The sequence below is a fragment of the Thermobia domestica genome, chromosome 8 (assembly GCF_964235325.1).
Source record: "Thermobia domestica chromosome 8, izTheDome1.hap1.1, whole genome shotgun sequence".
Classification (NCBI taxonomy): domain Eukaryota; kingdom Metazoa; phylum Arthropoda; class Insecta; order Zygentoma; family Lepismatidae; genus Thermobia; species Thermobia domestica.
The window spans coordinates 95594957-95611729 of record NC_137461.1 but is presented as its reverse complement, the minus strand read 5'-3'; the positions used below and the strand labels follow the sequence as shown (position 1 = coordinate 95611729).

Below are 16773 nucleotides of genomic sequence, written 5' to 3'. Positions count from 1 at the left end.
TCAAAGAATTGGCGATCCATCCCCTCTACTTATGTAGTTACAGAAGATTCTTTTACTTGGGCGTTCATTGCTTATAATGTCCCTGTCATTCATCAAACAACATGTAAATTATGCAGACATAGGCAGTATCATCGCTACTACAATTCCATTCTCAATTATATAAAAAAAAAAATGAGTAGCATCAAGTATTATTTTACGTTAGCCTATGCGTCATTCGCATAATACATCTACTATGAAAGCACTACTATTAATGAAAAATGATATATATACAAATGTCTAGCGAGAACGAAAAAAAAAAATCTACATATGCTCGACAGGGTCCAATTACTGAAACGCCTCTTTAAAGAATTATTATTATTTTTAACTTATTATCTCTGTTTACAACTAATTAAACTTATAGAGGGATGGATACGCTCTACTGGAGAATAGCAAGTTGAAAAACATTCCAACGTTATTGGTTTCCAACGAGGCAAATATCAATGTAGGCACGAACATCTAATTCTGCACTGTAATTATGGCACGTTCAAAGTAAATATCTACCTAACTGAAAATAAACAAACATAGCACGAAATAGTATTTTGTAAATAGTAATGTCGAATGTCGAACTCCGGAGGTATGTCCAGAGTAAGGTTCTCCCACATCGGCACAGATCTATTACTCGCACTCATCAAGATACGATATTAACATCGGAGGATATGTTATATTCAATTTTTCCTAACCTACAAAACTAAATATATGGTGCAACGAAATGAGATCATACATACGAAAGAAGATTTTAAACCACTAATGTATTAAAAGATACTATAAAAGGGCACACGACAAAAAAGTAATAATAATAGACACGTTTGAAATGCAATTTTATCGACATTACACGTATTGAATATGCACATGACAAAATATGGCAAGCACGGATACAAAAATACATTACAAATTAATATCAAAGGGACACACGACAAAATATAGGAAAGCACGCTCAAATCACAATTGTTACCGGTTCTACACGTAAGAAATGGAAATTTTATCTAACCTACATGCATGTATTACAAATACGATTAAAAGACACTTTAATATATATATATCAGAGCACTCTCAAAGAAATTTCATCTTAATGTTTACGACTGACATACATCATGAAGCAATATTGAAGCGTATGAAATGAATTACGAAATACTTAAATTCTCAGACGCGGAATATTCGCATGTGCGTTCATGATAAAGATTTCCCAACAAAATAGCATATATCACATTGCAATATATAAAAGACACGTATTAAATTTGGAAAACACGGGTAAAAGAAAATCTAACCTCACCTACATAGATATTATGGATCACACATTTGCAAAATTAGACCTAACCTAACCTACAGCAAATATTTCACAAAATAAGGCATCATCACGGGACATAATTTGAGACATAATTCAGTAATGTATTTAACATAAACGATCTAATCTAAATATTCAAAATTTTCAAGGTACATTGCCATCGAAAGGTACGTACAAAGTAAAATATTACCCTAATATCAACATACATATTTTTCAAATTTACGTAGAGGCACACATAAGATTTAATAATTCAATTACGTAGCATAAGTGGATAATGACGATTGACAAGTTCAGAGACGCGTAACGCACTTTAATTTAGTTACACATCCTGATTCTTAAAGATGCCATTTGCTGAACTGCTATACTGTTTATAAGAAAAATAAGAAAAGATGTTACCATATTATCCGCAGGTTTCACAGAATAATAGTCCCCATATTGAGCTGGGCGATCAAACTTCGCAAAGTAGGTTTCAACTACTTTCTTATTTAAAATCGAGAAATGACTCCTTCGGTACACCGGCTACACACTCCACGAACGTAGAATATCTTTCCGGTCCGCCGCAGCAATCAGCTTCGATAAATTACATCTCCCATTCCATTACTGCATATGTCTAGTAATGGCGGAGATGACATTCGATGGCTTGTGGCCGAAAAAGGTTTTCACTAAATTTTGACTTTTGTTAGACTCCTCCGTATCTATTTCTTCCAAATAACGTCTTAGGTTAGTCTAAACCATGATTTTGATTAGGTTACAGGCCGAATTACACTTTTTAGTTATAGAATTTCAAAAGTTCTGAAGGAGCTAACAAGCCATCGTTTTTCCGCACTGAAATCTAATATTCCACTACGTCATCTTACACTCGTAGCCAGGCCTCTATAAACGCGGTTTCTACTATTATATCTTTGATTATAATTCGCATAATTTTACCATAAATACATATCAACACAAGAATCTAACTGTAAAAATCATGAAATTTCTATATCTAATTTAATATCTAACTTACCGAAAACTCTATTCAATAATTAACTAATTAAAAGATTATCTTCTCCCGGTAATTATTTGGATATCGTCATAGTAACAGAGGATTTCTTTTTACCGCCGAGCCGCCATCTTTGACACTGTTAGTTCCACGTATAGCGATTCGAACGCCCTCTTGCGGCAATAACCGAAGAAATCGCCATGTTAGCAGTAATATAATGTAACAAAAGAAAGCCGAAGTAGGTAACAAATGAATAAAATATAACTACATCGTATTCGATGAAATTTTAAGGTAAAATTTTCAATAGTATTTAATTTTACTTATATTAATTGTTCGTATGTGTGAGCTAAGAATACGATATGGACGTTAAAGAAACGGTTACAGTTTGAAGTAAATCAGTAAGGACTAGTTTTAAAAGATTTCCGGATGTGTAATTGAGTGCATGTATTCTTTTGTGCCATTCCTTGTACTAACAATATAAAACAAATTAACATTAAATTAGTGTAAACTTACACGTAACGAAACTGAAAAACAAATTAACATTAAATTAGTGTAGACTTACACGTAACAAAACTGGGCACAGTAATATTATGCGGGAACCAACTTCGATTTCAACCGGTACACATAACAATACGGATCCAATGTAAACAAACCGGTAATTGGTTTGTTACATTTTTCCCGGCAGCTTAGCAAAAAAAAAAAAAAATTTTTTTTAAACTATTTAGAACATTAACAAAAATTTTTTTTTTTATGACTGTTTAAAGTCTTTTAATAATTCTTCTCTCTTTTCCGGAGAGCAATTGAACAGTTTTACATTCGATAAATTTTGAGTCGGCACTTCTCTCCCCTCCAAATCTTTTAAAGAAACGGAATTGTGATGCACTCGAGTCACAACAAAAGGCCCCGTGAACACAGGCATGTACTTGTGTGTGACCTTCTTAAATGCATCCGAGTGAAAATGGGTCTTAACCATAACCAAATCCATTTCCTTAATTTCAATCACATTATTTTGCGATTTTCGTTTTCGTTTTGATAACAAACGGGGTTCCACCTGAATATGCCGTTTAGAATTTTCTACTGTCTTCAGTTCAGACGGCCACGAAAATTTTTCTCGAAATCTATCGGCAGCTGAAAAAGAAATGAACACCTCGGCAGGTGTGCATCCAATGGTGCTATTATAAGAATAGTTTAAGAGGTCTTGTGCCGTCTTTAGCACTGTTTTCCACTTAGTGTGATTATGGCTGCACAATAATCGAATAATTCGGTTGAGTTCTCGATGCGAACGTTCGATAATGCCATTCCCAGAAGGGTTGTACGGAGAGACCAAAATATGCTGAATTTGGTGATCCTTACAGTAATTCTTCCACGTGTTCGAGAGGAACTGTGGGCCCTGGTCGGATATGATAGAATTTGGGTAAGGGAAGAGATAGAAATATTCCTTTTCTAGAGTCCGAACAATCTCAGCAGCTGTGGCATTCCTCAACGGCAAATAACATAGAAACCGTGAATAGACATCAACAATTGAGAGGATGTAGTAGAATCCATAACTACATGGCAATTTTCCTACGAGATCTATGCATAATTTGATATGTGGCTTATCTGCCTCAATATGTAGATCCTCACGAGCAATAATTCTATTGGAGAACTTCGTTCGGGCACACAATTCACAATTATTAATGAACTTTTGGAACGTACGTTTTTGTCCTTTCCAAAAAAACAATTCCTGAACTAATTTCAAACATTTACTAACGCCAAAATGCCCCGTTTCATGAACCTTCCTAATCGTTCTCTCAATCAATAACTCTGGGATTACTAGCAGCCAACGTTTCGTTTTCGAATTTTGAATATAGACCAAATTATTCACTATACGAATTCGAGAATCGGCACTGTCTGACATTTTCGCTTTTAATTCGTTACAGTACCTATCACCCGCTTGCATTTGCATTAACTCATTTACAGTGAACCACGTACTCTCATCATAACAAACAAAATTAACAAAATTAACAGAATTAACATGGTATTCTTCAGGTTCGGCAGGGAGTTCCGGAGTATTGCGACTCAATATGTCGGCTATTTTATTGTCCACCCCTTTTATGTGCTCGAACCGAAGATCGAACCTCTGTAACTTCAACAAAATTTTTGTGGTTCGGGGATCTAGGTTCTGTAACGTAAAAGCGTATGTCACTGCGCTGTTGTCACAATGAACCGTGACTTTTCTACCTAAAATGTAATATGAGAAATGTTCGCACAGAAACAATACTGCCAGCAACTCCAGTTGAAAAATCGAATAGGAAACTTCATACAACTTTAATTTCCTACTCGCATAGCCGATAACAAGAAGTTCTCCAGTATCATCATACTGAGCCAGATAGCCGGCCAAATTCTCTAGTGACGCATCTGAAAATAAGTGAAAGGGTTGATCGAAATTGGGTTGACTGAGCGCTGGAGGCTCACTCAACAACTCCCTCAATTGTTGGAATCTATTCAGCAATTCCTCAGTTAGACAATATTTCTTGTCTTTCTTCAACAAATCGAAAAACGGCGCTGTTAGAGCAGCGAACTGAGGAATGAATTTTCTCCGCCAAGAAAGAATGCCCAAGAAAGATCTAAGTTTCTTCTTGGTTTTCGGTATCGGAAAGTACTTTATCGCTTCATTATGTTTGGGATTTGGCTTTAATTCCTTCCCATTCACAATGTGTCCCAAAAATAAAATTTCAGACTTGACGAACTGACATTTCTTGAAATTTAGCGCAAAATTTCCAAAGGTTAGAATTTCAAAAAGTTGTTCTAAATGAATGAAATGCTCATCGAAAGTAGAACTAAAGCACATTAAATCGTCAAGATAGACTACAACAAAATGTCTAGTATCTAATCCAAAATATGAGTTCATCACATTTTGGAAGATACTAGGACTTGACTTTAAACCCATTGGAAGGACACATAATACATACTGTCGACCTAAATATATGAAGCTTGTGGATGCGAAGGAATCTGGATGCAGTCGAATACCATAATATCCCATTGTAGCATCCATGGAGCTAAAGATTTTAGCTCCAGAGATGCGAGTGAGAATTTCATTAATAGGTTCGACCTGTATTTTAGGACTTACGACCTTTAAGTTCAGTAATCTCAGGTCGATTACAGGCCTAACACCCCCTGAGGATTTTCGCACGCAATGAATTGGGTTGCGATAACTGCTGGGATGTTCTTTAGCTATCCCCAACCTTATCCATTTATTCAACTCCTCCTCAAACTCTTTTTGCATAGCCTGAGGGATTGGATAGATCTTTCCGACCACGGGTTCTTGGTCTATTAATTCTATTTTATAAGGTTCGCATCGGATTGGCTTAGGATATTCGCAAAATAAGTGCTTGAATTTAAGGAGCAAATTTTCTAGTTTTAATTTTGTATCATCATCCAAATCATCACGACCTTTAATATATTCTTTAATTTCTAATTCCGAAATCTCACCATAATCCTTACATTGTTCGCTAGAAAAAGAAAGAATTTGGTTAGGTTCACATGATTCAGAATTGGTATCTAAATGAACAAGGAGTATCTTTGGATAAGAGATATCCAAAGTTACTTCTTCCTCACTATTATTTTTCAAGATTAACTTTCTGTTATGACTATCCAAAGTAACTCTAAACTTAGCAAAGAATGGCGAGCCCAATAACAGTCCAGCTTTCATGTCCTTCACTACAAAGACTGGGACATTAAAAAGATTATCTTGTATATTTAAGGTTAATTCAAGCAATCCCTTAACAGGAAAATTATCTTTGCCTGCAAACGCAGTTAAGTGTACACTTGGCACTGGTTTGAGTTTTGCCGAACGAAAGGAATTTTGTAGGTTCTGCCAAATATTATAATTTAAAAGATTTAACTCAGCGCCCGTGTCAAGGATACACTTAATTTGCATTTCCCCCACCTTGCAATCTATAGAAGGGGAAGGAAATATCTCGAAATCTTGTTTGGACATATTCCCTTCTTCCTCTTTTAACACAAAATATGTTAGTAATTTCAAGGAAGACTCATTTTCAATCGAAACATTTTCTTTCTCAAAAGAATCAAGTTTACTAACATTTTGATTCGGGGAGAGAAGTTGGTTGGAGCAGCCGTCGTCTCCCCTTAGTGACGACTGCTCAACATGTTTTCCGAAACAACTACCGGACTTGTTGGTTCCGCAGTCACCGAAGGGTACGGTGGACGTAGAGCGGAAGTGACAGTAGTCACAACAGGTAAGTTTTGGGGAAACGAAGAAGTTACCATAGTAACGGAAGGACCTGGCATCATAACCGGTTTCATATTACTAAAGTTATACATGCCCGGTACCGTATATGGTACTGGCACTGGTACACCCCCATACATCGGAACCGGCTGAATACCGTTCATGGGTCTGAAGTTATTATTTCTATTTTTATCCCATCCTTGTTTTTGGTTCCGATTTCTTTTCCAGCTATTACGGTATAATTTCCCGTTAAAATTTTGAGGTTTATTTCCAAATTGTACACTACCTTCATTGCAAATCGGCTCGGTCTGTACTGCATTGTCGGTTCGATTAGAGCTATTAGGTAAAAAGAATGTTTTCCTAACCTGTGGTTTCCTAGGTTGAAAATTTTGATTGCCCTGATTTCCTAACGAGGGAGTCGGACTACACTCTAACTCAGCTATTCTTAACATTAAATCTTGCACTGTACTCACTGAGCCTAGTTTTAAAATCTTTGCTTCTTCCTCAGGAAGGCAGTCCAGGATCAGATCCTTCAGCTCTTGATCTGACGGGGAAGTTACAATTGAATTATATTTTTCTACAATGTGCCTCACAAAACCTAACAAGGAAGCATGTTTTGACTTATCATACCGTAACGAGTATAGGTGGCGCTTTTGTGCCCTCTCTAGTCGTTCCGATATGTATTGGAGCTTGAAAAGCCGCACGAAGTCAGAGAAAGATTTGATTTGAGAGGCGACACTACGATACCAAATTTTAGCTGACTTTTCTAGAACTCGTCCCACTATATATACACGATCTCTATCCGTGAGAACGTACATACTCATCGTTTGTAAAAGATCATCTAAGAAAATTTGTGCTACCCCTTGCGTCAATTGACCGTCAAATTTTGGGAAGTGATGAATTTCTTTGAGATACGTGCCAGCCCCCCTTTTATAAGAAGGACTAGTTTCCCAAGGCTTAATCTTTTGATTTAGCTCCAAACTTACTGGATTGTCCTGATCGTTAATGACCAAATCTCTATGACCACACTGATTCTCACTAATACCCGTACGAACCGATTTCTTTGTCTTTTTCATCTTTTTCAAACGATTAGCCCTGCGAGATTCTTTGCGGCATTTTTCAGAGTCCGACGAAGAAGATGAAGAATAATTCATGTCATTCTCGGTATCATTTGCTAAAATTTCATCGAGTTTGAATACCGGAGTTCTCGGCAATGCCTTATCATTTCGAACCGATCTACAACTTTCAAAAGGAGTTTCAGTTAAATTTAGATTACCACGGTTCTCAATCAAATTTTTCAAGGTTTCGGCATTTCGTTCACATCGATCACGACTATGACGATACGCATCAATTACATCTTTTTCTATCGATTGTATCATGTTGACTGTCTTCTCATTAGTTTCCCGAAATTGTCTATGTTCCTCAACTTGCCTCTCTTTTACATTTTGAAGTTCACTATTTAATCTTACATTTACTTTGCTAATGTCACATTTCAAGATTTCCATATCTTTAGCCAAAGTTTCAACCTTACAATCTACAGTTTCGGCAGTTTCTTTACAAATTTTACTTGTATTTTCTAAGTCTGACCTAACTTTGGTAATTTCAACATGCAAATTATCTACTTCTCTACTACAGAACTCTTTGACATTTTCTACAGTTTGGCCTAAATTTTGATTACTCTCCTCCAATTCAGTTCTTAATTGTGACACCTCACGTTTCAATTCACGTTTGACAGTGGATAAATCCTCCTGTACCACGGACAAAGATTCTTTAATTGTGACAATGTCTACCTTCAATTCATTTTTGTTAGCATCCATTTTATTATTCATAACTGACATTTCAGTTCTCAAATCTTTAATGATCCCAATTAAGGTTTTAAGTAATGGTCCCCCACCAATTTCGATTTCGGGTACACCTTTCTTTTTCGGATTTCGCACCACAGGTGGTTCAGTTTCTGTATCCAACGCACCATCCAATTTGCAGTCAAAACAAACCCATTTATTGTTAGTGGTACGTAACACTTCCTGTTCCTCATCAGGAATGTTCAAACAACGGATGTGGAACCATTGATCACAAGTTTCACAGCGTATGGATACACTGTCACTAGTATTACACTTATTATCACAACATTTAAAATGTTCGGTAGAACCATCTACACTAAGACTTTCGTCACTCATTTTTTTACATTAATCGGGTCACGCGTCTAACAACTTGTCATCGTCATATCCACTCATTACTCTATCCACTCATTACTTTACATGCTTATCTCAGTTTGGCACACAAAACAATAATTATAAAATATATTAAGACATACGCAAATTATCAACTTAACAAATATCCTAAAGCTGAGGTCGCCAATTATAACAAACCGATTTTACGGTCGTAAAAGAAATGAATACATATCAGGCAAATCCTGGCTGAGATGAGCCAATTATAACAATACGTTTTCAGGGTATTGAAAAAAAAAAAAAAATTTCAAGGTTATATTAGATTTAATTTTTAGGTTGCATTAGCTTTAGCAAAAGAAAAGAAAGACACAACGATAAAGCTATTATTTATCATCAGAAGTTTCCAGATTCTTGTTTTGTGGCCAACCAAGAATAAGAGTCAACATGGTTCAGCTTAATTAGTACTTTTAAGGAAAATTTTAAAATTTTCATAAATTCTAATTGTATAGATTATATTTGAAATTATAAAGCTAAATTTTTATGACTATTTATTCGTGCCAATTTGTTAACAATTTACATCATAACAGATTGAGAAAAGAAAAAAAAAAACAATTTAAAACATTTGCCTCCATTGTGGTATCTCTAAGATACTTTATCAACATTTTATAAAATGATCTTGTTATATTGTTTTAACATATCAAGTCTCCAACATGATTCTCAAACATATCTCATTAATACATATAAAACTCATTATCAATCAAAGAATTGGCGATCCATCCCCTCTACTTATGTAGTTACAGAAGATTCTTTTACTTGGGCGTTCATTGCTTATAATGTCCCTGTCATTCATCAAACAACATGTAAATTATGCAGACATAGGCAGTATCATCGCTACTACAATTCCATTCTCAATTATATAAAAAAAAAAATGAGTAGCATCAAGTATTATTTTACGTTAGCCTATGCGTCATTCGCATAATACATCTACTATGAAAGCACTACTATTAATGAAAAATGATATATATACAAATGTCTAGCGAGAACGAAAAAAAAAAATCTACATATGCTCGACAGGGTCCAATTACTGAAACGCCTCTTTAAAGAATTATTATTATTTTTAACTTATTATCTCTGTTTACAACTAATTAAACTTATAGAGGGATGGATACGCTCTACTGGAGAATAGCAAGTTGAAAAACATTCCAACGTTATTGGTTTCCAACGAGGCAAATATCAATGTAGGCACGAACATCTAATTCTGCACTGTAATTATGGCACGTTCAAAGTAAATATCTACCTAACTGAAAATAAACAAACATAGCACGAAATAGTATTTTGTAAATAGTAATGTCGAATGTCGAACTCCGGAGGTATGTCCAGAGTAAGGTTCTCCCACATCGGCACAGATCTATTACTCGCACTCATCAAGATACGATATTAACATCGGAGGATATGTTATATTCAATTTTTCCTAACCTACAAAACTAAATATATGGTGCAACGAAATGAGATCATACATACGAAAGAAGATTTTAAACCACTAATGTATTAAAAGATACTATAAAAGGGCACACGACAAAAAAGTAATAATAATAGACACGTTTGAAATGCAATTTTATCGACATTACACGTATTGAATATGCACATGACAAAATATGGCAAGCACGGATACAAAAATACATTACAAATTAATATCAAAGGGACACACGACAAAATATAGGAAAGCACGCTCAAATCACAATTGTTACCGGTTCTACACGTAAGAAATGGAAATTTTATCTAACCTACATGCATGTATTACAAATACGATTAAAAGACACTTTAATATATATATATCAGAGCACTCTCAAAGAAATTTCATCTTAATGTTTACGACTGACATACATCATGAAGCAATATTGAAGCGTATGAAATGAATTACGAAATACTTAAATTCTCAGACGCGGAATATTCGCATGTGCGTTCATGATAAAGATTTCCCAACAAAATAGCATATATCACATTGCAATATATAAAAGACACGTATTAAATTTGGAAAACACGGGTAAAAGAAAATCTAACCTCACCTACATAGATATTATGGATCACACATTTGCAAAATTAGACCTAACCTAACCTACAGCAAATATTTCACAAAATAAGGCATCATCACGGGACATAATTTGAGACATAATTCAGTAATGTATTTAACATAAACGATCTAATCTAAATATTCAAAATTTTCAAGGTACATTGCCATCGAAAGGTACGTACAAAGTAAAATATTACCCTAATATCAACATACATATTTTTCAAATTTACGTAGAGGCACACATAAGATTTAATAATTCAATTACGTAGCATAAGTGGATAATGACGATTGACAAGTTCAGAGACGCGTAACGCACTTTAATTTAGTTACACATCCTGATTCTTAAAGATGCCATTTGCTGAACTGCTATACTGTTTATAAGAAAAATAAGAAAAGATGTTACCATATTATCCGCAGGTTTCACAGAATAATAGTCCCCATATTGAGCTGGGCGATCAAACTTCGCAAAGTAGGTTTCAACTACTTTCTTATTTAAAATCGAGAAATGACTCCTTCGGTACACCGGCTACACACTCCACGAACGTAGAATATCTTTCCGGTCCGCCGCAGCAATCAGCTTCGATAAATTACATCTCCCATTCCATTACTGCATATGTCTAGTAATGGCGGAGATGACATTCGATGGCTTGTGGCCGAAAAAGGTTTTCACTAAATTTTGACTTTTGTTAGACTCCTCCGTATCTATTTCTTCCAAATAACGTCTTAGGTTAGTCTAAACCATGATTTTGATTAGGTTACAGGCCGAATTACACTTTTTAGTTATAGAATTTCAAAAGTTCTGAAGGAGCTAACAAGCCATCGTTTTTCCGCACTGAAATCTAATATTCCACTACGTCATCTTACACTCGTAGCCAGGCCTCTATAAACGCGGTTTCTACTATTATATCTTTGATTATAATTCGCATAATTTTACCATAAATACATATCAACACAAGAATCTAACTGTAAAAATCATGAAATTTCTATATCTAATTTAATATCTAACTTACCGAAAACTCTATTCAATAATTAACTAATTAAAAGATTATCTTCTCCCGGTAATTATTTGGATATCGTCATAGTAACAGAGGATTTCTTTTTACCGCCGAGCCGCCATCTTTGACACTGTTAGTTCCACGTATAGCGATTCGAACGCCCTCTTGCGGCAATAACCGAAGAAATCGCCATGTTAGCAGTAATATAATGTAACAAAAGAAAGCCGAAGTAGGTAACAAATGAATAAAATATAACTACATCGTATTCGATGAAATTTTAAGGTAAAATTTTCAATAGTATTTAATTTTACTTATATTAATTGTTCGTATGTGTGAGCTAAGAATACGATATGGACGTTAAAGAAACGGTTACAGTTTGAAGTAAATCAGTAAGGACTAGTTTTAAAAGATTTCCGGATGTGTAATTGAGTGCATGTATTCTTTTGTGCCATTCCTTGTACTAACAATATAAAACAAATTAACATTAAATTAGTGTAAACTTACACGTAACGAAACTGAAAAACAAATTAACATTAAATTAGTGTAGACTTACACGTAACAAAACTGGGCACAGTAATATTATGCGGGAACCAACTTCGATTTCAACCGGTACACATAACAATACGGATCCAATGTAAACAAACCGGTAATTGGTTTGTTACACAGTAACCAGAATTTAGAAAATATCGCCGCAAAAGTGCAATTTTGCCATAAACCTTATAAAAATTAAAATCAGGACAACCTTTAGATTAATTGAAAAGTTGGGTACTTGCCAATTAAGTGTTGAAACCTAAAACTTTGAATATTAATTTCCACGGGAATTTGTAACCATTTGGGGTAGCCATCTTGTTATTAACTTGTGAATTTGAGTAAAAGTGAACATTGCTATTTAGAGAACTTTGTATAGTGATGGTGAATTTACAGAAGAACACTAAATTTCTTATGAGCAACTAAACTCGTCCAGTCTGCATATAATTCTGGGTAGGCCTATGGGGGTATATGGGGGTGGATTAACTTTATCGCTGACAGGTCTATGATAATGCATAAGTGTCCTCTGATTATAGTCATCCATTTTATTATTCTTAAATATGGAATACGTTATTTAATATCAGATATAGTTAACTCAGAAAATTTGTAAATCAAATCGTGTTATATGCGATAATTTAATAGTGATCTGAATGCTGCCAATTAATATTAATAAATAAATCTAGCCTGCTTTAAAGCAACTATCTCATATGCTACTTTAAGTTCAGTCTAGGTAATAATTTTCATACGTCGTTCACGGGAAATGCCTAGAAGAGTGCGATAATTTTATTTTCTTGGGTACTTTAGATATGTCGATAATATGTTTAGGTTAAGTTAGATTAGGGCTTCTATTAGTTAGCAACATATATATACAATTGATTTGAATGTGTTATAATGTAATTAATGCATGTGGTGACGTGTAATGACAATTTGAATTCGAATATTGAAATATAATATGTTTAAATATGTGAACCCCATGTCAAATGAGAGAGATCTAATGAAGAAATCTGTGAATTGGTATTACCGTGAATAGTTGCAAAAAAGTAATATGGATATAATCTATACGTTTATAATATATTGAATACCTGAATGAAACTGTACCTAGACTGACCAAAACGTTAAATATTGTAGTTTTGCAACTAACTACTTAAATGATTAGAAATATGTTTAACCGCGATAATTTATTGTGATATTTTATATACAGTGAAATACAGAAATAAACTATCCATAGATAGTCGGCATCAGAGAATAACAATAATTGGAATGTAAAGATAATTGTTTATTGTCCAAATTTAAAATCATCCTCTTGAAATTAATGACAGTAGTTTTGAATAGGTTTTCTTTTCTTTTTTCTTTCTTCTTTTATTATTCTATTGATTTCTGAGTTTTCTTTCGCTGTTAACAAAAAGAAATAAAAGTTTTACTAGCATTCAGAAATCACCTTTCATTAGTATAAAGAAAGAATAGAAATCTGAAGAAGATAGTAGTTCATGGGATGACTATATAGAGATTTAAGGATAAAATATTTGAGACTGCTTATCAGAATGCCATTACCAGAAGTTCTTGGATGCACTAAATAATTTTCTATTTTCTCAAAAATGGATAACCGTTGCGCATAACAGTAATAGTAGTGATAAATAATAGCATATTTATTTGGGATCCAACTATTGCGATAACTAAATTATTTAGGATTCATAAAAATGATTTTTTTTTCTTTGAGAAGCAGTAATGCAGTAAAGTAGCTGGCGTAGAGCCTGCTATAAAGTGGCATCTCCAGCCAGGATTCGTAACTATGGAGATGAACCTAATCATTTAATTTCGAAACAAAATAATGGAGTGCTATAACTAAGAATATACATATTTATAACTTTGTATCATGATCTTTTTTTCTTTTTCAGAGATGCTGAAGCGAAAGCGGCAAAGATAGCGAATGAAATAGAGAATAGTCCAATGTATAAAAAACGACTGGAACTAGAGAACGGAGACGAAGAAGAACGGTTCGCAGCTGTTGTAAGGCCTGGCGAATGTAACTCAAGTTCAGGGGACGGAAAATACGTGCCTCCAGCCAAGCGAAAGAACCCGCAAACTGGAAAATTGATACGTTCTACGCCACCTCCACACCACGGACAGTCCAAGCAATACAACTCCTACCACTCCTCGTCTCCACCAGCGACGACCAACACTCCTGCGTCAGCACCTGTGATCCACCATGGAGCTCCATCGTCAAGTCAAGTGGCGGCGGCACCTTCCTACTCTCATCCACCGGCGTCGGGAGCCACTGTTAATACAAATCAACACCATGCACCGCCGCCACCTCAACCCATTCCGACGTTGCCAAGTCAAACACCACCTACCTATGGAACTGTTCACTCACCGAATCCTCAACAAAATCCGAATATGTCGACTGCTCCTCCACCACAGAACAGAATAATGGAAGCAAAAGTCAATGGAATGGAAGGAAAAAGTCATAAAGTTCGCAACTTGGCAGAAGCTGTTCCTGTAAGAACAGGTGAGTTAATTTCCTTTGTCCAGGTTTGAATTGCATGATTAGTACGAGCAGAGTAGTATTCAAAATATTTGTAGGACGAAACCATGAACATTCAAGTGTAGGAGTTGCTAGAAGCTGGAAAAACATGAACTTTAACAGGAATCATTAATGTAAGCGATCTATAGAGATGCTCGATAGATGCATTTAAGTGGTACTTAACTCTCCCTGGTAACTGTATTGTTAATGATTTATTACAGTATTCAATCGTAGAATTTGTTCTGTTGTGGGGATAATACAAATTGGAATTGATTTAAACAAGTAATCATGTACAATAACATCGTGAGGGTTTCAGGTGAGTTTTTCACATAGTATGAATCATAAGCCATTGTCCTACTTTTTTTGTGATTGGTTACGACGATAAAGGTGACAGTAAGGTAAATCCAATTTCTAGTAACTTACTATCTATCTATCTATCTATATCTATCTATCTATCTATCTATCTATCTATCTATCTATATCTATATATATATATATATATATATATAATCTGCTTTCAAAGGCGTGATGAAACATCGTTGTAGTTGGTATTACGGATATGATCTTTCTATCTAATGTGTATTTTCTTTTTCCTATTGATTACATGGGCCGCGGTTTCTCAGTGGTAGAGCGTTCACCTCTGGTGCCTGGGGTCTTTGGTTTGATCCCAGCTCGCGCCGAGTGAGCTTTGTGGTGGACAAGACCATGTGTGTGGGTTTTCTAGGGGTTCTCCCTTCTCATCATCACAGTCTCCTTCAGTCTAGCCGGAATAACTGTGGGACGTAAAACTTAAAGGATTTCATTTTTAGTTTTCATTGCAGTTTTACTCTTGTATGAATGTCTTCGTATGTTCAATAGATGTCCTGGGTATATGCGGATTCTAGTGGATTAGTGAAAACACATTGTCTATTCAGATTTATTGTAAAAGTTTGCTAGAAGATGAAGATAAAGTAGTTTTAATACAGAATTCATAAGCAGTGTTCACATTGCAGTAAATAAAATAGTTGCAAGGGAGAAGAAACAGGATTTGAACAAGCTGGTACTTTAAGGACAGAAGGTGTTTAAGAATATTGTGGTGCACTAAGATTAGAGAAACAAACTGGTAATTATGGAAAAACTTAGTACAATTCAAAATACCAGCAAGATCTAGAAGACAGGGAATACAAAGTTCTAAAACACAATCCATAAAGCAATGTGATGAGAACAAGAAATGTAATTATAGAAAGTTCGTGGCCTTACGATGACAAAACTGAAAAAGCATTGGAATTGAGTGCATCTATAGTGCCAAATCATCCCGTAAGTAATGTCGTATTTTTGCATCGTGAGGAAAAGAACGATAACTTACCTCGAACACTACCGTTAGTCAGGAAAATAGTCTCCATCGGATTCCACAGCCAGTTGTTAAATTCCCTCCTGAAAGAAATTACCGGTTTTGAGGCAAAGAACTGGGCACTGTTCGTCACCGAAACTAGGCTCAGCGAAATAGAATAAATTTTAAAATGGATAGAAGGATGTGAAAATGTCCGATGCAAAGGCTCGAAAGAAACCACTGTTTCTAACACACACAAAATACATTTAATTACTGTACTCTGAAACTAAAATCCTGAAAAAAAATTCAAGAATCAAAGAAAACTTTTTAGGTTAACGTTCAGTGACAAAAATGTTTTACTAAAAAGTGGTGGTAGTGATAACTGTTCTGAAAATGTAGTACGTTTCACGGAACAAATTTATCGTTTAAAATTTATGAAGAAACTAAAACTTCGTTATAACCAGGGTTGGCAAAAACCATAATTTTTTCTTATTTTATTTTTTATTTATTTTTATTTATTTATTTATTTATTTATTTTGTTTAAATCAGGTTTTTTGGTTTAAATAATTTGCTCTGTTTTTATATTATAAATGGACAGAAATAAGTTTGTTTCTCCTTGGTGTTATTATGCAACAACAGGATTATGCTGGAAG

At 34.8% G+C, this 16773-nt stretch overlaps 1 protein-coding gene across 3 annotated transcripts in view; it reads left to right on the top strand.

Moving 5' to 3' along the window:
- Positions 1–16773, top strand: part of LOC145693095 (uncharacterized) — a 92057-nt gene that overhangs the window by 27034 nt on the left and 48250 nt on the right. For all 3 annotated transcript variants that reach the window (XM_081768787.1, XM_081768786.1, XM_081768788.1), the window contains exon 6: positions 14186–14796. In XM_081768787.1, the coding sequence (XP_081624913.1) occupies positions 14186–14796 (611 nt within the window). The remainder of the gene's footprint in view (positions 1–14185; positions 14797–16773) is intronic.